General features: G+C 34.4%; 1 protein-coding gene and 2 pseudogenes across 2 annotated transcripts; all 3 read left to right on the top strand.

The window, feature by feature from the left end:
* The first annotated feature begins 1,184 nt into the window (after nt 1-1,184).
* Nucleotides 1,185-1,692, top strand: LOC145950551 (putative mitochondrial protein AtMg00820 pseudogene; annotated as a pseudogene).
* Nucleotides 1,693-6,465: 4,773 nt separating this feature from the next.
* On the top strand, nt 6,466-9,937 carry LOC109809558 (DNA-directed RNA polymerase II subunit RPB7-like; annotated as a pseudogene). The gene is made up of 6 exons (XR_014428723.1): nt 6,466-7,907; nt 8,043-8,215; nt 8,313-8,363; nt 8,435-8,500; nt 8,600-8,668; nt 9,652-9,937. The product of XR_014428723.1 is annotated as a DNA-directed RNA polymerase II subunit RPB7-like (transcript).
* Nucleotides 9,938-11,151: 1,214 nt separating this feature from the next.
* Nucleotides 11,152-13,712, top strand: LOC145950550 (heat shock protein 90-6, mitochondrial-like). The gene is made up of 5 exons (XM_083061644.1): nt 11,152-11,178; nt 11,301-11,393; nt 11,513-11,590; nt 11,814-12,011; nt 13,689-13,712. The coding sequence occupies exons 1-5, from the start codon at nt 11,152-11,154 to the stop codon at nt 13,710-13,712; spliced, it is 420 nt and encodes a 139-aa protein (XP_082917770.1).
* Nucleotides 13,713-24,256: the final 10,544 nt, after the last annotated feature.

Raw genomic sequence — 24,256 nt, 5'->3', positions numbered from 1 at the left:
CAAATACTTAAGGATTCTCTTTACACTTTTCATATGAGATTCTTTAGGATTTGCTTGGAATCTTGCACATAGGCACACAACAAACATTATATCAGGCCTACTTGCCTTCAAGTACAAGAGTGATCCTATGATACCTCTATATTTTCAATTATCAACAGCAATTCCTTTCTCATCTAAGTCAAGATTGCAATTGTTTGATATTGGTGTGGCAGCCTCCTTACACCCTTCCATACCAAACTTTTTCAAATAATCGATTATTACAGCAAGGCATTCCACTTAGCCCATTTGCTGAAATAATCGATTATATTTAACAATAATCGATTATTTTGAGTCAGTTCTTAAAACTTCATTTTAAGTCTCAAAATAATTTTCCAATGTTCTCAACTCATCATCATCTACTCCCTACTTGATTTTAGACAAGATTTGCTTAATGCACAAAGCACACACACAAGCACAAATATAACAATTCTTTTAACACTTTATTTCCTAAACACTATTACATAGCTATACTTCAAAGCATTTTTCTTGAACTTCCTTGACTTTGTTTTTGTGTTCAATGTTGTTGTTGCACACTTGTTGTCTCCGGCTGTTGTGATCATCAAAACTCTTTTTCAGCTCTCCTAAGCTCAACAGGTTTTTGGTTCAGCATGTTACCCTTTTTTAAGGCCATACAACAAAAATAAGTTTGACTTTAAGACATCTGAATGTGTGTTCCTTGGATACAATAATTCTTATAAAGGCTATATGTGTTTATCCTCAACGGGTAAATTTTATATTTCTAGACATGTAATTTTTAATGAATTTGTTTTCCTTTTGCTAGTAATCCTGATTTCGCAAAATCCTCTACTCTCATTACACCATCGCTTTCACATGATTCTTTTCCATATATTCCTCTAATTGATTAACATAATCCTACACCTATTGTCACTCAAAATCCTAAACCACCAACTTCCATAAGTAGTAATGACCTCACCACAAATGAACAAATTTTACCTCATACAGAACCATCACAGTCTCCTACCCCAACAGTTACCAATAATCATCCTATGATAACTAGAAGCAAACATGGCATTTTCAAACTAAAAACCTATGAAATCACCACTCCAACTCAAAAGTTGCATGATCCTTTCAAGGAACCCAAAACCATCAAAGAGGTGTTAGCCATTCTTAACTAGAAACAAGCTATGGATCAAGAATATAATGCTCTAATTCGCAATAAGACTTGGGTTTTGACTCATCTACCTGCAGGAGCTAACTTGGTTGGCTATAAGTGGATCTTCAAAGTCAAAACAAATGTTGATGGCACCATTAATAGGCACAAAGCATGTCTTGTGGCTAAAGGCTTCAATCAACAAAGTGGTTTGGACTTTATTGAAATGTTTAGTCCTATTGTTAAACCTATTACTATAAGAACTATTTTAACTATTGCATTATCATTAAATTGGAGTTTAAGACAACTTGATATTTCTAATGCTTTTCTTAATGGAGATTTACAGGAGACAATATATATGACACAACCTCCTAGATTTACAAATGGAGACAAGAATATGGTCTGTAAGTTACAAAAATCTCTATATGGTTTAAAAGAAGCCCTTTGGGCTTGGTTCCAAAAACTTCATGATACTCTCTCTCTGTTATTGGTTTTAATTCTGCTAAATCTGATTGCTCATTATTTTTTAGGATTACTACTAGCAATATTATATTAATATTGGTCTATGTCGATGACCTAATCATAAGTGGTTCCTCACAAGTTTAGATAGATTTCGTTGTGACTTCCTGTTAGGGATCTTGGTTTCCCAAATTATTTCTTGGGCATACAAGTTACTAAAATGTCTAATAACTCTCTTCTTTTGACTCAAACTAAATACATCCATGATTTGTTAAAAAGGCAAACATGGTCACTGCTAAACCTGTTAAAACTCCTATGATAGCTAACCTAAAACTGACCAATAATGACAAAGATCCTTGTGAAAATCCTAGTTTATATAGGTCAATTGTGGGCAGCCCGTAATATCTCACAATAACTAGGCCAGAGATATTATTTTCTGTTAACAAAGTTTGTCAATTTATGCAAGAACTAAAGGCCACTCATTGGAAAGCAGTAAAGAGAATTCTAAGATACCTGTGTGGGATGCTACCATAGGTATTGTTCTGTCAAAATCCAACAACTTACAAATTTATGCTTTCTGTGATGCAGATTGGGGGGCTGATGTTGATGATAGAAAGTCAACAACAGGATTTTGTGTCTTCCTAGGATGTAATCCAGTCAATTGGTCATCTAGGAAATAACAAGGTGTTTCAAGAAGCACAACAAAGGCAGAATATAGAAGTTTAGTTGTTGTTACTGCATAAATTACTTGGCTGAAGAATCTTCTACATGAACTTCAAGTACCAAATATAAGAACTCCAAAGATATATTATGATAACCTTGGTGCAGTACTTCTAGCTACTAACCCAATTCTTCACTCGAAGACTAAACACTTTGAACTATTCTTATATTTTGTAAGAGACAAAGTGCAGAAAAGAGAAATATCAGTCCAACATATACCTTCACTAGAGCAGACAGCAGACATCTTTACAAAACCTCTCACCTCTCCTTCCTTCTCAAACTGTTTGTACAAACTTAGGCTTCACTTTTGTTCTCCCATAAGTTTGAGGGATAGTGTAAAGGGAATATAGTTTATATAAGGCCCATTAGACCCGTAGGCTTTCTCTACATATACCATATACCCTGTAGTATGTTCATAAATAATAATACACTCATATCTTTCCTCTCTTTCTCTCTTCTCTAATTCTTACACAACTTTTTGATTTGGTATTTCAGATTTGAATTTTAAATCAAATCCCAATGCATTTATTTGTAACTAGTGATTTGTATGCATTTTGTGTCTTTATATTTATTTAAAAGATTAATGATTGTTAAATTAATTAGTATTGGTATTGTGTTTAATTTATAAATCTAAAGATCTTAGATTCAAGTTTTGGATTTAGTTAATTTCAATATTATTTTTTGATTTAAAAATTTAAATGTAAAATAGTTCAAAAATTATGTACACAAAAATAAGATATTTCCTTTATAATAGACTAGTAGGGAAAGAGACACTTCATGTCTCTATATATTTATTTATTTTTTAAATTGAAAGAATTTTTTTTGTTAAATCTATAGGTAATGGTGTTCAATACAAAAATAGAAATTTATTTTTGAAAATATTTTGAAAGAAGAATTTTTGTTAAATCTAAGGGTAATAGTGTTAAATATAAAAATGGAAACCAAAGGATGGTTACCAAAATCTATTCCCTTTATAATAAGTATAGATATAGATAAAAAAAATATAAGGATAAAATAGTCCAAAACTTTTGTACACGAAAATAGGATATCTTCTTTATAATAGGTATAGATATAGATAATGTTTTTTTTTTCAAACGCATAGTACATTTACACAAAATATAATCTACTAAACTGAATTTTAAAATGAAAAATTATGAATTATTGATAACATTTAGAAATATTTTTTTTAAGTGACAAATTATATATATGAGAAAAATTATGTAATATGATAACTAAAATTTTATTAAAGAAATATAGAAGTATTTGTATATTTTTAGTTTTATTTTTAAATAAAAAATTGCAAAAATTAAATTAAACTATAAAGTATTAGTTTGATTTTCTTCTCAAATATATTTCAATAGGGATACTACTGATGTTGTCTATCTGGAGATTGCTTTGCCCTAACCCCTTTCGCCTTTCATGCTCGAGGTTAGTGGGTAAATGTACCTTTACGAATATATTCCAATCGAGATATACTGATGTTATTTATCTAAAAATTACTTTGCCCTAACCTATATGCCTTTAAGGCTTGTACTGGTGGACAAGTGTATCTTCCTGGATATAGTCTAACATGTACCCATCCAGATGGAGGAGACAAAGTAAAGTAATAAATTAAAATGTATTAAATCAAGTTAGATTGAAACCAACTTAATCGTATAATAAATAACCGACCAAGCTAAGAATAAGGGGTTAACGAGGTTAATATGATCCCTTATACTTGGTATATGATTTATTAATCGCGTTTAAGGGAAGTTAGAATTAGTCCAACCTAGGAAATCTAGTCTAAGATTTTATCTTTAATAATCAAGATAATATGTCAAGATATAATACCTAACGATAAGTAACTATCTTATCAAATCTCAAAATTCTTGGGGCCCATAAACCCATGACAATTAAGTATAAAAATCCTAGTAAGAATAGGATGAATTACACTTTTAAATGTTCTGACTTTGGTTAAGTTGCTACATTAACCTTAGAATGTTCTCTAGATTGAAATATTTTGATGCCCATCGTGGGGCTACGGTGAAACTTCTCCTACGGCCCAAGGACTATTAATTAAAAAAGGTGTAAGGAGGTTTTGATGGAAATGGCAAAAGGAACTGTGTAAAATCATGATGCCTAGCAAACAACGATGGAGAAGATGATGGCTATGATTAACGACTTGAGAGAGGAGAATGCTCAAGCTAGGAGAAGAGAGAAGCTCAGGAGAAAGAGTGAAGAAACTTAGTGTAGGGCGGTTAAGATACAGGAGACAATACAAGTCAACCTTAGAATGACAGAGGGGAATATGATAGCAAAGATGTCGAAGGATTTCCAACCTTTCTTAGAAAAAATAAAGGTGGAACCTATTCCTCAAAATTACAAGGTGCCTAAAGTCAACTCGTTTGATAGAACACAAGATCCTAGTCAACATCTGATGAACTTTCCTGTGCAAATGTTGATCTACGGAGGTAGTATGGGGTTGAGATGTAAGATGTTCATGGGAACCTCAAAGAAAGAGACCTTAGATTAGTTCAGTAGTCTACAAGATTGCTCCATAACTAATTTTGATGTGTTTAGTTAGTTGTTTGTAGCATAATTTGCTGCAAACAAGTGAATACCCTCGATCATGCCATATCTAGCTAACTTAAAGCAACAACATGGTGAATCTTTGAAAGCCTTCCTATTAAGTCAAAAGATGATCCCCTAAATTTAGAGTTTTAATGTTATCAAACAAAGTATTTTTATATAGAAGAAATATCTGCAAAAACATCTTTGAAACATATGTTTGAAAGGCTTATCAAATAAAGTGTAAGATTTTTTGTGTTGACATTGTTTCTACAAGCTTCGTTTAATATGAAAAGTTGATAAGTGACTTCCTTGATCAAATAAGAGGTACCATTTGGTGAAATACATTTAATACTCACATTAAATGAGTCGAATGGTTACTTGCCATCACAAGAAAAGATAATGAAGATAGACGAAGCAAACTTGTGAGTTGAAGTCAAAATGTTGCAACGATCATCTTCTCTAAAGCTATTATATAAGAAGTTTCAAAGCACAAGAAAGATAGAGATGCTAATTTTACATAGATTTGTATAGAAACCCACTCCTTATAAAAATATATTTTTTTCTAGTAAACATTCATTGCTTTATAATTGGTTGTATAACGTCTTAGTGAAACAAATACAACTTCTCAATAATCTTCATAATCATTGGTATAAGGTTGAGCCTAGAGAGGCTTGTCTGAAATAGAATACTTGTTCATGAGTCTAGGGAGACTTGATTATAAAAGAATATTTAGTTATTAAGCCTGGAAAGAATTATTGTTAAAAGAATACTTGGGTAGTTACTTGAAGAGGCAAGTCAAATAATACTTAGGGTTGAGTCAAAAATAGTTTGTTAAAAGAATACTTGTATCTTTGTTTAAAGATAGTGAAACTCAATATGGTTGGATTGAGAACTGGACATAGACTCGGTGGTTGAGATAAACCAGTATAAAAATATTCATTGTTTCATCTAATTGCTCTTCTTACTTCATCTAACTAGCGTTACTACTTCACTATAGAAAACATGTTGATTTTTTATATATATGGTCACAATCCCCCTCTAGTGTTTTTCTTTTCTCCACACTTCCTCTTGAGATTCAATGAGGTCTTAGTAAGGATTGTGTCTATTGATGAAAAAATGGTTGCGATTATAGCATTCTAGAAAGGCTTATGGTCGGGGGCATTTGATGAGTCGCTAGAAAGAAAGAATTACCAAATAATGGCCAAGGCAAGGGCATGTGCTTCAAGCTACATAAAGTCGGATGAAGGTCGGATTAGAAAAAGATCGAAAAAGGATAATGAATTGGTCCCAAAAACCAAGGGAGGGAAAAATCACTTACGACATTGATCTTATTGGAACAAGAGGAAGGAACATTATGCTTCAAGGAGGGAGGAGATTAGGTGCTAGGGGTGATGGAGGACCATCCATGGAGCTTCATGTGAGACCCATCACTAAGCCAATGGCTAAGAGAATGGAAGAGGATAGGGAAGTCAAAACCTTAGAAGACATGCTTCTCAAGATTAAAATACACTGATCACTCTCCTAAGCTTTGATAGCCTAGAATTTATCTTTATGCCTATTTTGCCCTTGTCTTTGATTTTCCATTTTTACCCTTGTATTTTGGGGTATCTTAGTCATAGGATCTATTTTACTTGTATTTCTAATTTTACCCTTGTATTTTGGGGTATTTTAGTCATAGGATTTATTTTCTTTTATATTTCCCATTTTACCCTTGTATTATGGGGTGCTTTAGATCATAGGTTTTTATTTTTTGGGCTAAGGTATTTGATTAGGGTGGGAACAAAACCTAGACATATTTTTTGTGGCTCTTGGGACCATATAAGTTACTTTTTTCTTTATCCTCCTCCTAATAATCGGCAAATGGGACCATATAAGTTGAAATGGTGCAAATTTCACAAAACATATGGTCACAACACCGAAAATTGTTTTGTCTTGGGAAGACAAATTGAATGTTTAATTAAGGAGGGTTGGCTAGGTTAATTTGTTAAAAGGAAAAGAGGGGAAGGAAGTTTGAGGGAAAGAAGAAGTGGAGAAGGTAATTTGGGAGATAAAAGGGGAGGAGATAGGTATGACAGGAGAGAAGCACCTCCAGGACCACCATCAACAAAAAGCTAAGGAACCTCATCAACAAGCAATCCATGGCAATTTGTTGGAGACAAATTGACATTGGTAGCTTAGAAAAGATACGTCTAATCTATAATGACAATATCTTAAAAATAGCACATGAATCATCTCATCATTATATTCTCGATTGTTGATTACAAAGGCGTATCTCCCCATGAGGATGATTTAATAGTAATTTCAACCATTGTCATGAGATTCAATGTAAATCATATGTTGGTGGAACAAAGAAGTTCGGTGGATATCTTATTATGGGAAGCTTTTGTCAGAATGAAGATATCAAATGATCGTGTAATGTTGTATACAAACACTATAAAGAAAAGATGGACACTAGAAAGAGATTGAATAATGTATATAAAAAATCCACACATTTACAAATAAGTGAAATAGTATTTGTAACAAACAAAACATTAACAAGAATAATCAATGAACACAATTAATTTCTATAATGATTCATCTCAATCATCAAAATTATGTTTAATTTTTAATACAATCAAATTGAATTTCTTTAACATTCAACAAACTTTCAAACATTACGCTCACCCTTAGCAACATTTTGTTTGTAACACCGCTTACCTGATCAAGACAATTTATCGATAATTAATCTTTTAAATAATTTATTTTCATATTTTATTTTTATTTATTTTGGCAGAAAAGCCTTTCCTCCTCACTCGCTTACCGCAACATTAGATGCTTACCGCCTTAACTTTTCTATTTATTTTTCAATTCACTTTTCATTCACCATCTCTCACAAATTGATTGGGAAAAGAAGAAGAAACACAAAATCCAAAATGTTTTTCCACATAGTATTGGAGCGTAATATGCAGCTTCATCCACGCTACTTTGGCCGCAACCTCCGCGATAATCTTGTTTCCAAGCTAATGAAAGATGTCGAAGGCACTTGCAGGTTTTTTCCTGTTAGTTTTTGCCCAATTACACTTAAAAACCCTAACTATTCTTCTGCATTTCATTCCACACTGTGTGATTTGTTATCTAGAATCCCTAACTCATTCGCTGATTTCCATTTTCAATTGTTATGCAGTGGTCGACACGGGTTTGTGGTGGCCGTTACAGGGATAGAAAACATAGGAAAAGGCTTAATTCGTGATGGAACAGGGTTTGTCACATTCCCAGTTAAATACCAAATACCAATGTGTTGTCTTCAGACCATTTAAGGGGGAAATCTTAGAAGCTGTTGTTACCATGGTCAACAAGGTTCATGCACTTCCTTTCTTCTTCTCTTCACAGCAATTAACATTTTCTTAGCATTCTGCTTTATGCTTATTGCTTTATCACTCTTGACATTCTACAGATGGGTTTTTTTGCTGAAGCTGGACCAGTGCAAATCTTTGTTTCAAATCACGTAACTTTCTCTCTTATGATCTTAAGTGCTTTTTTTTTTCTTTGTTAAGACCCTCTTTTATCCCCGCTTAGTTGATTCCGGATGATATGAAGTTCTAGTCTGGAGACATGCCAAATTACACTACTTCAGATGGATCAGTATGTATCATTATAACTTCCTTAATGGATAAGAAAAGAGCAATTTGTTTTCTCCATTTTCTTGTCGTTTTTTTTATTTAATTTGCTGGTCTGCTGCAGGTTAAGATTCAAAAAGACAGTGAAGTGAGACTAAAGATAATTGGGACTCGAGTGGATGCTACTGAAATTGTATGTCTAATTGTCTATATATATATATATATATATATATATATATATATATATATATATATATATATATATATTCTGTCTTTCACTTCATTTTTTTGAGTGCTGTTAAGCTCGTTCTACTTAGACAAATTTGAATTAATAGGAAAGCATTGTTTAGCTCTAGAAGATATAGATTTTGTTTCTCTGCAGATTTCTTTACTATTTCAAATTCCTCCAGAAACAGCTTTAGTTTTTGCTAATTTTAATGTTTAGCACTTGATCATTGGCTTAGCTTAGCTGTAGTATTTGTGCATATCATGAAAGTGGTGATATTTTTACATTTCTGGAATGCTAGTTTATGCTCTGTTTGCTAGTAATTTACTGTGCTGGTAACTCTTTCTTCACTGTTTAAACTTCACCCATTTCAAAAGTTATCAACATGGAATGTTAAAGTTACTAGCTACCATGAGGGAGTTATAAATTTGTCGTGTACTTTTGTGGTGTGCAAGAATCATTACTATTTCATGGTACAACTTTACTTCATTTCTAAATGTTGAACATTATGAGAAAATTGTGATCACAATTTTTCCAATTACTACTTGTAATGAGAATAATAATATTTTTACCCCACTGTTGATGTTATTTGTTGACTGTATTGTTCCTGCCATGATTATCTTTTATGCCATGTGTGAATATGTCTTAAAGGAACTTGTGATATAGAATTACCGATGGCCTTGTAGCCTAATGGCAGTTCTAGAAAACTTATGATACTAGGTTGTATGCTAATAAAGTTCTAATACTTTTGCACATGCTTAGCAGATGTTTTCTTTCCTTTCGGTTGTATGACTATAGATATGAACTGTGCCACTGTTCAGTTTTTAAAATTACAAGCAGAGAGATAAATATCACTTTTGCCTTTGGATATTGAATATTTTTCTGGTTCAGTGTCAATGTTTCCTTGAACTCATTTATCCGATATAGTGCATAACCTTTTTCTTTTGCAGTTCTGCATAGGTACCATAAAAGATGATTTCTTGGGCGTGATCAACGATCCTGCAGCAGTTTAAATACTCCTTACTGTACCCTTATGTTGGAAATAGGAGCATAGTGATTATTAGTTTTTCAAGTAGCAATGTTACTGTATTTAGCTGACTTCAATGTATTTTAGGATATGATTCTCTTGAAAACAGTGATTAACTTTGTAATCATTATTATTATTATAAATAGATCACTCTGCTGAGTTGAATTCGCTGGAGAAAATCCAGAAAATGAAATCTTTTTCTCTTCTCACATTGTATTAAAGCTCCTTATCAGAACTGGGCTTTGCTTTTGCAACAAAAACACTCTGGAGGAGGTTTGATTGGTCTCTCAAGCTGTCAGTTCAGTATCTTGTATACTTAATTGGACAGTGTCGTGAAATTTTACTGTAATATTGTTTTTCTAATGACCGACAGAATTTCTGGTAACTATTAGAATTTGCAGTGATTGGCCCAACACCTAATTCTTGCTTTCCGCGATTTTGATGGCCACTGTAGCCTAGCCTTATTATAAAATTAAACATATTTAATATATTTAAAATAAAATTAAAATAATTCATTGAATTGGGCCAATTAGATCCTTCTTTTAGGCCTAAAATTATGTACAGGTTTGCTCATCCTCAGATGATGGATGCTGTTTGCTTTTACTTGAAGAGAAATACTGTGTCTTCCAAATGCATTTGTCGGAAACATCCTCCGACCAATTAAAAAATTATACGTCAATAATTTTATAATAAAATATTATGAAATTTTTAAAAAGTTAAAATTAAGTAATATTTTATTATTATTTTAAAGTCAGATGATATTTCAGAATGAATGTTCGGACGCCAAAACATTTCCCTTACTTGAATCCTCTTACATAGGAATTGGCAAATAAACTCGTACCTGTGGGTAACACCCGAACCCGTCCCGACTTTGACGGGAAATACCTGCTTTGATCGGGTACGGGTACGGGTACGGGTAAAACCCGATAAATAAAATCAGGTACGGGTACGGGTACGGGTATATACTTACCCGCCCCGTCCCCGTCCCCATTCCCGTCCCCGATTAAATACCCGTCCCCAGTTTAATTATTTTAAAAAAATTAACATTTCAAGAATAATATTCTAAAATTTAAAGGGTCACTCACTACGCAAACTTGCTCTTAACGTAAAAGCTTGTTGTAGAATATAAATCACTGCAGAGTGCTAGGCTAATAGTAACAAAATAACAGGCTTTTCTTTTTTTAATATTTAAATTGGGTATATGTTGACTTACATTCTGTAACCAAGAAAAAGAAGGGGGCATGAACTCATTGTTCCACACGGTAATTGGTGTATTCCCACACAGCATGAATAGTGGCAATCACAGAAATAAAGATAAGTTAAAAATATGACATAAACATAAGTTAAAAATATTTTTTTTTAAAAAAATTAATTTTTTTACGGGTACGGGTAAGGGTATACTCAATACCCGATAGGGACGGGAATGAGACAAAATTTACATACCCGACGGGTATGAGGACGGGGACGGGTATGAGTTTGAGTCGCGGGGACGGGGACGGGTATCATGAAACCCGTACCCGCCCCGCCCCACGTTGCCATCCCTACTCCTCTGATGATTACTTGCTTGAACAGTTCCCTCGATACTTGAGCTTTGTCAAAGTTGTTGTTGACTCAAATGATCTTCCTCTCAATGTGTCACGTGAAATTTTTCACGAGAGCCGCATAGTAAGTAAAGAGGGCAACACATTCTTGAAGTTTACACCTGGATCAATCTTTTTAGGATACGCTAATAATTTCCTTACCAATTTCATCTTGCTTAATATTTTTCTATGTGGTGCTTGAAGTTGCGAATTATGAGGAAACGTTTAGTTCGGAAAGCTTTTGACATGATTATGGGAATATCCACGAGTGAGAACAGAGAGGTATATTATTATTCTGAAAATTTCTAATTGTACAGAGTTTTCTTTTATTGTTTTTTAACTTGTAGAGGAGCTAGGATAAATTTAGGTGGTTTTACCTTAGAAATATCAACATTATATATATCTAATAAGTTGTTTTAGGTCTTTAGTTTTATATAACTGCTCTTTGTAAAATGTTGGCCCTTATCCTATTAGTATTCTTCTTGCTGACATGTTCTGTATGCAGGACTATGAGAAGTTCTGGGAGAACTTTGATAAACACTTGAAATTAGGTTGCGTCGAAGACCGTGAGAATCACAAGCGTATTGCTCCATTGCTTCGTTTTGTCTCATCCCAAAGTGATGAAGATCTGATTAGCTTGGATGAATATGTTGAGAACATGAAATCTGATCAAAAGGATATTTATTACATTGTTGCTGACAGTGTGACTACTGTTGAGCTTAGGAGAGCTGAAAAAGAGTTTTGATGATCACAACAGCCGGAGACAACAAGTGTGCAACAACAACATTGAACACAAAAACAAAGTCAAGGAAGTTCAAGAAAAATGCTTTGAAGTATAGCTATGTAATAGTGTTTAGGAAATAAAGTGTTAAAAGAATTGTTATATTTGTGCTTGTGTGTGTGCTTTGTGCATTAAGCAAATCTTGTCTAAAATCAAGTAGGGAGTAGATGATGATGAGTTGAGAACATTGGAAAATTATTTTGAGACTTAAAATGAAGTTTTAAGAACTGACTCAAAATAATCGATTATTGTTAAATATAATCGATTATTTCAGCAAATGGGCTAAGTGGAATGCCTTGCTGTAATAATCGATTATTTGCCAAAATAATCGATTATTTCAGAAACAACTCTCTGGAATAATCGATTATCCAGCTAAATAATCGATTAAATTGTTCTTGGTTGATTTCCAGAAATCTGAAGAACAAAATAATCGATTATTCTTTAAAATAATCGATTATCTGGGTTTGAAATTTTATAAATAGACTTGAACTATTTTGAAACATAAGACAATTGAGTGAGAACTGATAATCAACTTCTAAAAGCACTTTAGAGAGTCTGTGTGACATCTTGGAAAGGTTTCTTTGTGAAATTCCAAGAAGAAAAACATTTGTGAAAGAACTTGTGAAAATCATCATCATCATCATACTCTTGAAAGAGAAGGACAAAGAGTTGTTCAAGAATTCCAGGTGAATTCGTTTCATTTTTGTTTCTTTGTGAATCTTTGTGGAAAATCTTGAGAAGGGTTTCTCAAGTGATTAAGGTTCTTGTAGTGGGATCTACAAGGGGTACTTTCTTGGGGTCAAGAAAGTGATTATCTTTTAGTAGTGAAGTATATGCATGTGTGTTTGCTTGTAAACCTTCTTGCTTAAAGATAGTGGAAAAATCTTAATCAGGTGGTGATTAAGGACTGGATGTAGGTCACATGTGGAGTGGCTGAACCAGTATAAAAGACTTGTGCAATCTTCTTCAACCTTATCTCTTGTTTTGTAATTTCTTGATTGAGTTTTAAGGAAGATAAAATTTGATTAACAAGTGAATGTAATTCTTGATGTTTTAAATCTGTAAATTGAACATTGTTGATGAACCTCATAATGTTGTAATCAAGTTAGCATATTGCATTCATATTATCATAACAAGTCTTGAGAAGTGCTTCAAGTGAGAATTCTGTCATAGAAAAGTTTGTAATTGAAAGTGAAGATCCAAAAACTCTGATAAATTTTTAAAGGGTCATTGAATCCAATTCACCCCCCCTCTTGGATTTGGCCATTCTTTTCTAACAATTGGTATCTAGAGCAAGGTTCTTGAGAGTTGTTCAAGACTTAAAAATGGCCAACAACAACCTACCCTATGGTGAGGGTGTCTCTATACATAGACCTCCTGTTTTCAATGGTGAAAATTATGTCTATTGGAAAATTAGGATGAGAATTTTCATTGAAGCTATTGATATTGATGTATGGGATGCTATAGAAAATGGACCCTATGTTCCAATGAAAAAGAATGATGATGGTGAGCTTAAGGAGAAACATTGGAGTGAGTGGAGTGATGAGGAAAGGAGAAGAGCCCAACATGATAAGCGTTGTCTATTGATGAATTTTTCAGGATTTCACAATGCTCATCAGCTAAAGAAATGTGGGACACCTTGCAAGTCACTCATGAAGGAACAAGTGATGTCAAAAGATCAAGAAAACATACTCTCATTAGAGAATATGAATTGTTTAGAATGCAAAATGGTGAATCCATCTCTGATTTTCAAAAAAGATTTACACATTTGATAAATCACCTTGTTGATCTTGGCAGGAAATTTGAAAAGGAAGAGCTGAATCTAAAAGTGCTACAATGCTTGGATAGAACATGGCAAGCAAAGGTGACAGCCATTGAAGAATCAAAGGACTTGACCTCCTTAACATTAGCTACTCTCTTTGGAAAATTAAGGGAGCATGAACAAAAGCTGCACATATTTGATGAACATGAGCAGCAAGACAAGAAAGGTAAAGGAGTGTCATTGAAGGCCTTAAAAACTGCCAAAGGAAAAGAGGTATATGAAGAAACAAGCTCCGATGACTCCGAAACCGAAAATTTCAACCTGCTAGTGAAGAAATTCAGAAAGTTTATAAGAAGAAAAAGAAACTCTCCCTATAAGTTCAACAAAAAGCCAAACAAGAAAGAGGAAGCATCCTCCTCCTCCTTCAATTGCTTTGAATGCGGAAAGCCTGGACACATGAAAGCTGACTGTCCAAATATCTTAAAGAAGCAACAAGAGGAGAAGAAGTTTAAGAAAAATGCAAAAGGAAAAAGAGCCTATATTGCTTGGGAAGACAATGACTCAAGCACAACAAGTGGAGAATCTGAAAGTGAGGAAAACAATTTGTGTTTGATGGCTGGAACTGCACAAGACACAATAGTAAGTGACTCAGACCTTGAATCAAATCCTGATTATGACCAACTTCAAGAAGCTTTCATTCAAATTCATGAAGAGGCTGTCAAGTTAGGTGCCTCAAATTTAAAATTGAAAAACAAGCTGAAATGGTATGAAAATGCTTTAATTAAAGCTGAACAAGAACTTGAAGATTTGAAGCATGAGCATGAAAATCTTCAAACAATGTTTAACTTTAGTGAAGCTCATTCCTCAAAAGATGTTTGTGAACATTGCAAGGTTTTTGAAAAAGAAAATGCTGATTTGAAATCCACACTTGCAAGGTTCACAAAGGGAAATGCAAATTTGAATATTCTTTTGGGAAAGCAAAGAAATACTTTTGATAGGAGTGGACTTGGCTTTAATCCAAGCACAAGCATACCATTTGAGTCTAGGAAAGTAGCTTTTGGGAAAAGTCAAAATTTTAGAAAACTCAAAAGTAACTTTTCTAAACAAGCAACTTGTTTTTATTGTTGTAAAATGGGTCATACTATTAGGAACTGTTACTCAAGAAAATTTGGAGTTCCAAGTGGAAAAATGATTTGGGTTGAGAAGAGTCAAGGGCTGAGAACTAACCAACAAGGACCCTCCACATGGGTACCTAAATTTTTCCTCTGAATTTATTTTGTAGGAATGCTTGAGGGCCAAAAATTTGCTGTGGTATCTTGATAGTGGCTGCTCAAGGCACATGACTGGGGATCCCTCCAAATTCTCAAGTCTGAAATTGAAGAATGAAGGGTATGTTACCTATGGTGACAACAATAAAGGCAAAATTCTTGGTCATGGAAATATTGGTAATTCCTCCTCTCAAACATTGATTGAAAATGTATTGCTTGTTAATGGCTTGAAACATAATTTGCTGAGTATTAGTCAATTGAGTGATAAAGGCTTTAAAATTGAATTTGATGACACATGTTGCTTGATTTGTGATAAAAAGAGTAAAGAAATCAGATTCATAGGAAAAAGGATTGACAACATATATATGCTAGACTTAGAGCACTCTATATCAATGTCAAACACTAAATGTCTAATAACTCAAGAAGAAAATATATGGCTTTGGCATAGGAGAGCTGCACACATTCACATGGATCACTTAACTAAATTGAGTAGGAAAGAATTGGTGGTTGGTCTACCTAAACTCAAGTTTGGAAAAGACAAATTATGTGATGCTTGTCAAAAGGGCAAGCAAGTGAAGGCTAGTTTTAAAAGCAAAAATCAGATTTCAACATCTAGACCTTTGCAATTAATTCACATGGATTTGTTTGGTCCATCAAGAACAATGAGCTTAGGTGGAAACTACTATGGCTTAGTAATTGTTGATGACTACTCAAGATATACATGGGTTATGTTTCTTGCAAATAAAAATGATGCTTTCACTGCCTTTAGAAAATTTGCTAAGCTTGTTCAAAATGAGAAGTGTTCAAACGTCACCTCTATAAGAAGTGATCATGGAGGTGAATTCCAAAACATCATGTTTAAAAAATTCTGTGAGGAACATGGTATAAACCATAATTTCTCAGCACCTAGGACACCTCAACAAAATGGAGTTGTTGAGAGGAAAAATAGGTCCTTAGAAGAACTTGCAAGAACAATGTTAAATGAAACAAACCTACCAAAATACTTTTGGGCTGATGCTATTAACACAGCTTGTCATGTGTTAAATAGAGTTCTAATTCGGCCTATTTTAAAGAAAACACCCTATGAAATCTATAAAGGAAAGAAGCCTAACATTTCCTATTTTAGAGTGTTTGGTTGCAAGTGTTATGTGCTGAACAATGGGAAAGAACAACTTGGGAAGTTTGATGCAAAGGCTGATGAAGCAATATTTCTAGGATACTCTACAAATAGTAAGTCTTATAGAATTTACAATGAGAGAACTTTAGTGGTAGAGGAATCTGTTCATGTAGTATTTGATGAAGTAAATAAGCAAGAGACAAGGCAAACAGAAATTGAAGATTTAAATGAATTGCTTGATCAACCCCTATTGGAGAGTGAACCAAATGAAAAATCTAAGGAGAGTGTATCACATGAGAAAGAAAAGGTAACATGTGAACAATTGCCAAAAGAGTGGAAGACTTCTAGAGAATTATCAATAGATAACATAATTGGAAATATTGGTAAAGGTGTTACAACTAGGAGTGCTATCAAAAATATTTGCAACACTATGGCATTTGTTTCACAAGTTGAACCTAAGAACATTGATGAAGCACTTAAAGATGAGCATTGGTTAATGGCTATGCAAGAGGAACTAAATCAGTTTGAAAGAAATGAAGTGTGGAATTTAGTGCCATTACCAAAAGATTATCCAATTATTGGAACCAAGTGGGTTTTCAGAAATAAGCTTGATGAATCAGGAATAATTCTTAGAAATAAGGCAAGATTAGTGGCTAAGGGATATAATCAAGAAGAAGGAATTGACTATGATGAGACTTTTGCCCCAGTAGCAAGGATTGAAGCTATTAGACTACTTCTTGCTTATTCATCAATTAAGAATTTCAAGCTTTATCAAATGGATGTAAAAAGTGCTTTCCTCAATGGGCTGATACAAGAGGAAGTGTATGTGGAACAGCCACCTGGATTTGTGGACTTCAAAAATCCTAATCATGTGTACAAGCTCAAAAAGGCACTCTATGGCTTGAAGCAAGCTCCTAGATCTTGGTATGATAGGTTGAGCAAATTTCTAATTGAGAATGATTATGAAAGAGGAAAGGTGGACAATACATTGTTTGTTAAGAGATTTAAAAATGATACAATGTATGTGCAAATATATGTGGATGATATTGTGTTTGGATCTACAAATTCCTCTCTTTGTAAAGAATTTTCCAAAACAATGCAAGGAGAATTTGAGATGTCAATGATGGGAGAACTTACCTTCTTTTTGGGATTATAAATCAAACAAATGCATGATGGAACTTTCATAAGTCAAAGCAAGTATTGCAATGAACTTTTGAAAAAGTTTGGTATGGAAGGGTGTAAGGAGGCTGCCACACCAATATCAAACAATTGCAATCTTGACTTAGATGAGAAAGGAATTGCTGTTGATAATTCAAAATATAGAGGTATCATAGGATCACTCTTATACTTGACAGCAAGTAGGCCTGATATAATGTTTGCTGTGTGCCTATGTGCAAGATTTCAAGCAAATCCTAAAGAATCTCATATGAAAAGTGTAAAGAGAATCCTTAAGTATTTGAAGGGTACAACTAATGTTGGTTTGTGGTATCCAAAAGGAGTATCATTGAGTCCAATTGGCTACTCAGATTCAGATTTTGCTGGGTGCAGGCTAGACAGAAAGAGCACAAGTGGAACATGTCACTTGTTAGGTAGTGCACTTGTTTCATGGCATAGCAAAAAGCAAGCTTGTGTTGCTTTAAGTACAGCTGAGGCTGAGTATATAGCAGCTGGAAGTTGTTGTGCTCAAATCCTTTGGATGAAGCAACAATTAAGAGACTATGGAATTGAGTTGAACAAGATTCCTTTGAGGTGTGATAACACAAGTGCAATAAATCTGACCAAAAATCCAATTTTGCACTCTAGGACTAAGCATATTGAGATAAGACACCACTTTTTGAGAGATCATGTTCAAAGGAATGATTGTGTTGTGGAGTTTGTAGAGACAAGTAAACAACTAGTTGATATTTTCACAAAACCTCTACCTAGAGAGAGGTTCAATCAATTGAGAATTGAGTTGGGAATAATTAGTGAAACAAGTTTGAATTGATTATGTTGTGAGAATGAATACAAGAGATGTGTGGAAGATAATATTTGGAAGTTGCAAACAAGACTTGGTGAAATTTGAGAAGTTAAAATTTTCAGTGAAACAAATCATCACTGGAATAATCGATTATCTTAAGATATAATAGATTATCTTAAAGTGACTCATGAAAATAATCGCTTATCTGAGGAAATAATCGATTATCTGGAACATGAAGAATTCCAAGAGTTTCGAAAATAATCGATTATTTGGGTAATAATCGATTATCAGGTAAGCAAGAAACTCAAAAGTCACTGGAATAATCGATTATTTGGGTAATAATCGATTATTTGATAAGAAGAAACTCAAAGGTCACTGAAATAATCGATTATTCTGTAAATAATCGATTATCTGGGGAGTATAAGGAAAATGAACCCTCTGTAATAATCGATTATCCTTAAAATAATCGATTATCCATATCAGAAAGTGGTTTAAACTGAGTTTACTGATGCAAATAATCGATTATTTGCACAACTAATCGATTATTTGGGCGTTTTTTTTTAAATTTTCCTAAAACGGTTAACTCCGCGCCAAACCTTAAAACCACCCATTTTCTCTATACCCAGAACGTGTTAGGACCTCAAAACATCACACAACCTCTGTTTTCTCTCATTCTCTCATTTTTCCCAAACCCTCAAAACCCTAACTCTCTCAAAACCTCTCAAATCCTTCATCTTCTTCATTTCTCTCTAAGACCCAACCATGGCATCTTCCTCCAAGAGACCCAAGAAGCTGGAAGTGAGGGGGAGCAAGCGCCCTCTTCCCTCGGAGCAACTCATCTCGAAGTGGTTCGCCGATGAGAAGGCCCAAGAATACTATTTCGAATGGTATGCCGGTCGGAGAATCATCCCTCCGAAGACCCTAAAGCTTGATTGGTTCAAGAATGAGGGGTTTAGCTTTCCAACCCTCCTGGAGTACCAAGAGTTGAAGGCGTTTCTCGAGATGGACGGACCCTATTATCCGGAGCTCATCCGATTATTCCTCTATTTTGCTACCACTAATAATGGGGTTATGCAATCGGTGGTTAAGGGGAAGTTAATCAGGCTGGACGGACCCTCATTGAGAGCTGCTGCGGGTTTGAACGGAACTGGAGCAGAGAAACCCCAGCCATTCAACTTTGGAGATTTTGAAGAACTGATCACATTCCGGGATTGTCAACGGAACCCATCCAACACAAACTATGAAAAGTTCTTGGCGGGAGGTATGAAAAAGAACTCTCGCTTGATTTCCTTCATTATTGCCTGGATGTTAAAACCTAGGTTGCACAACCATGCTCAGATGTCTTGGGATGACATTTTGTTAATGCATGTAATTAAGAAGAAAATTAAGATTGATTGGGTGGCGGTTGTGAATGACTGTATTTGGAAGGCAAGGAGAAAGGAAGACGGTCCAATTCCTTATGCTTTGCTTCTGTCAAAATTTTTTGAGATTGCTGGTGTAGATTTAACAGGTGAAAGAAAGATTGTTCTGCACGCATCGAACAAAATAGAGAAGTCTTCTTTGCATCATATGGGGATGCTAAAGCAAGAAGACAAGTGGGTGTTTAAAGGAGATGTTCCTCCTACCCCGGAGCCAGCTACAGATGAGGACGGTGTGCCTTCTCATGATGAGGATCAGCCACCACAGGTGGAAGCTGAGCCTGGAGAAGCTGAGCCGGAACTAAAGCCGTTCTCACCTTTTGAGCAGATCATGATTAACAAGATTGATGCTGTTATGGACATGTCAAGGAGACATGAGACTTTGTTTTCTGGTTTGCTTGACAGGTTTGATGATCTGGATCGCGAAGTTAGAATCATCAAGACACAGCTTGGTATTCCGGATGATGAGGAGTGATTTCTATTTTTGTTTAGTTTTTAAATTTACGTTTGGAACAATTTATAAGTTCAATTGGGTTGTAATGATTTTAATTCCTGAACAAGTTTATTGTTTTTGATGTTGAACAATTTATGTTTGATGAATTTGAAGTTTGGTTTGCTTATGTGATTGGCTTGATTTTGATTCCAAAGGTTATTTTGGAATACTGGTGCACAATGCTCTGTTTTTGGTGAGCATATATGTTGTAATGTGATTATTTGAAATACTCTGTTTTTGTACTGAGATAATGGATATCTTGACTTGATTTGATTTGGTTTGTGGTATGGTGCACAATTGGCATCACACATTGGTTTATTTTGGTTTGAAGTATGGTTGAATAATGAGCAACTGATTTGGTTTGAGCTGCTGAAAAATTCTATAAATGGCTTATAATTGTTAACCTTGGCTTACTTTGTTTTTGATAATGCCAAAGGGGGAGAAATGGTATTGTGTGTTGAGTTTTTGTTGCAGGTATTGTGCTTTGTGCAGGTATTGTGCTTTGTGTGTGTGTGTGTTGTACAGGTTTTGGTTCATGACACAATAAGAAGCAGGCACAAAGTGCATTATGGATTGATATCATTGTCCGTGGGTTGTCATGGGTTGTCATCATCAAAAAGGGGGAGATTGTTGAGCTTAGGAGAGCTGAAAAAGAGTTTTGATGATCACAACAGCCGGAGACAACAAGTGTGCAACAACAACATTGAACACAAAAACAAAGTCAAGGAAGTTCAAGAAAAATGCTTTGAAGTATAGCTATGTAATAGTGTTTAGGAAATAAAGTGTTAAAAGAATTGTTATATTTGTGCTTGTGTGTGTGCTTTGTGCATTAAGCAAATCTTGTCTAAAATCAAGTAGGGAGTAGATGATGATGAGTTGAGAACATTGGAAAATTATTTTGAGACTTAAAATGAAGTTTTAAGAACTGACTCAAAATAATCGATTATTGTTAAATATAATCGATTATTTCAGCAAATGGGCTAAGTGGAATGCCTTGCTGTAATAATCGATTATTTGCCAAAATAATCGATTATTTCAGAAACAACTCTCTGGAATAATCGATTATCCAGCTAAATAATCGATTAAATTGTTCTTGGTTGATTTCCAGAAATCTGAAGAACAAAATAATCGATTATTCTTTAAAATAATCGATTATCTGGGTTTGAACTTTTATAAATAGACTTGAACTATTTTGAAACATAAGACAATTGAGTGAGAACTGATAATCAACTTCTAAAAGCACTTTAGAGAGTCTGTGTGACATCTTGGAAAGGTTTTTTTGTGAAATTCCAAGAAGAAAAACATTTGTGAAAGAACTTGTGAAAATCATCATCATCATCATACTCTTGAAAGAGAAGGACAAAGAATTGTTCAAGAATTCCAGGTGAATTCGTTTCATTTTTGTTTCTTTGTGAATCTTTGTGGAAAATCTTGAGAAGGGTTTCTCAAGTGATTAAGGTTCTTGTAGTGGGATCTACAAGGGGTACTTTCTTGGGGTCAAGAAAGTGATTATCTTTTAGTAGTGAAGTATATGCATGTGTGTTTGCTTGTAAACCTTCTTCCTTAAAGATAGTGGAAAAATCTTAATCAGGTGGTGATTAAGGACTGGATGTAGGTCACATGTGGAGTGGCTGAACCAGTATAAAAGACTTGTGCAATCTTCTTCAACCTTATCTCTTGTTTTGTAATTTCTTGATTGAGTTTTAAGGAAGATAAAATTTGATTAACAAGTGAATGTAATTCTTGATGTTTTAAATCTGTAAATTGAACATTGTTGATGAACCTGATGGAAATCTAATCCCCAAGGATCCATTTGGAAGAGGTAAGACCAAGAAAGGTGAAGGATGATCCAAGAAGGTTCACCCATGAAGACCATTGGGCCTTTAATTAGGTCCATGGTTAGGAAGCTAGAGGAGACTTCTAAAGAGGAGGTGCTCAAAGACCTTTGCTCATCATGAGCATTGATTATAGTTCCTCTTATTAGTCTCTTAAGTTTCCATTGTACATACTTGTATAGTTGTTTTCTTGTACCTTGTATATAGTAGATACTTGTATAGGTGTATTTTTGCCTTTGTATTTGTGAGGCACTTTATTTCCTTTTTAGTAGCTATTGTATATTGTTTCTAGGGTAGGTTACTTGGACACTTGGACTCCATTTAACCTAACCTAGAAATACATTCTTTTCTTAGTTTTCTAGTAGTAGGATTGGGAGTGGCATTAGCAAGCTAGAGAGTGCCATTAGCAAGCTAGAGAGTGTTACTAGCAATTTAGCCAAAAGGTGGTCCTAGGCTAAAATTTACATATTGGACTCATTTTACTCCTAATTTTTCATAGATTTGATTTAGCTAGGTTCCATTCACATTGGATGAACCTAACTAAACCAAATTAACAATTTCAAAACCGGTTGGAGTAAATTAATTCCAAAGAGCCACCCACCTAGATGTGTTCACACTTGTGTTCACACTTGTGTTCACACTTGGCCAAATTGCTTGGTTCTTCTCAAGCTTAGAAGCTTGAAGCACAAGCTTCTCCTTAGCTTGCTTACTAAGCAAGCTAAGTGAGTAGCTTGCTCTCCAAGCCTCTAGACCATGGATGGTTAGCTAGACCTTACCATGGTTCCTAGTGAACCATGGTTAAGACTAGCTTGCTCTCCAAGCTTCCTACTCCTATATTTTCGTTTTTCCTTCATTGTAAAACACTTTTGTGATAATTGAGATTGTATTTTCTGAATAGAGTTCAGATTTCTCTCTTCCAAAAGTCCCTAAACCTCTTTGAGTGCATCCAATTCTCTTATCCCTTCATAGAAGAGTGTGGTGAGAATTGAAGGGGCTTATCTCTTCAACAAGGAGTGGCGCCTCTTGGGAGAGTTTCTCCACCAACCGTGGTGGTCTTAAGGCCTCCTCCTCCATAGGAGACCTTAACCAAGCATAGGAAGAATCAAGGAGTTCAAGATCTAGGGAGGAGCTTGAAGGAAACTCAACATCAATCCGGGTTTCTCAACAAGTTTTCCATCAGAACCTCATGATGTTGTAATCAAGTTAGCATATTGCATTCATATTATCATAACTAGTCTTGAGAAGTGCTTCAAGTGAGAATTCTGTCATAGAAAAGTTTGTAATTGAAAGTGAAGATCCAAAAACTCTGATAAATTTTTAAAGGGTCATTGAATCCAATTCACCCCCCCTCTTGGATTTGGCCATTCTTTTCTAAACTGCAAAGAACACACCTTTCTTAGAGAGACTTGCGGAGAAGGTTATTGAAGTATAAAGTTGTTTTTATTATAGTTCATAACTTAGTATCTTTTGATTACTTATTTCTATCGATTTATATATATTGATGTTTTTGTAATGTTATTTTTCAGGTGCTGTTTTTGGTAGATCCAATAGATGAGGTTACCATTCAAAACCTTGAATCATACAAGGAAAAGGATTTTGTTGACATTAGCAAGGAAGACTTGGATCTAGGTTAACTGTTTTTTTTTCTTTTTTTCTTTAACTTCCTTTCAATAATTTGATTGGTCACATACTCGACATATTCGAGGGTCTTGGCATTTAGTTAACCAAACATTTGTTAGTCTCTATTTTGAGCCAATCTTGATGTTGACGATGTTTTGAATTCATAACTTGGTTCTTTATTGTTCAAAATTGTTATATTTAGTATGTTGCTTCTGCAGGTATTAAGAATGAGGAATGGGAAAAGGAAATGAAGCAGGAATTTGGCCAAACATGTGACTGGATCAAGAAACGATTGGGAGATAAAGTTGCAAGTGTGCAAATTTCAAACCGTCTTAGCTCTTCACCTTGTGTTCTGGCGTCTGGAAAATTTGGTTGGTTTGCAAACATGGAGAAGTTGTTATCTTTTCTCGTAGATATTAAATGATGTATTGTGAAAGCTCAAGTAACAATATGAAGTATGTAATCAAACTGCAGGCTGATGAAGGCACAAACTATGGGTGATGCATCCAACATGGAATTCATGAGGAGCAGAAAGGTGTTTGAGATTAATCCTGACCATTCTATTATCAGGAATTTGGATGTATGATAGATGAACCCCACTTTTCTTCGTCATGATTACAAAATGAAATTATGGTAATTTAATCTTAATGGATAATTTTCAGGCTGCATGCTGCTTTGGTTTCCAGTGGCTTGA

This window comes from Cajanus cajan, chromosome 8 (genome assembly GCF_000230855.2).
Source record: "Cajanus cajan strain Asha chromosome 8, NIPB_CcT2T_4, whole genome shotgun sequence".
NCBI classification, from domain to species: domain Eukaryota; kingdom Viridiplantae; phylum Streptophyta; class Magnoliopsida; order Fabales; family Fabaceae; genus Cajanus; species Cajanus cajan.
Note: the sequence above shows the minus strand (reverse complement) of the source record. Positions and strands in the feature narration are given on the sequence as shown.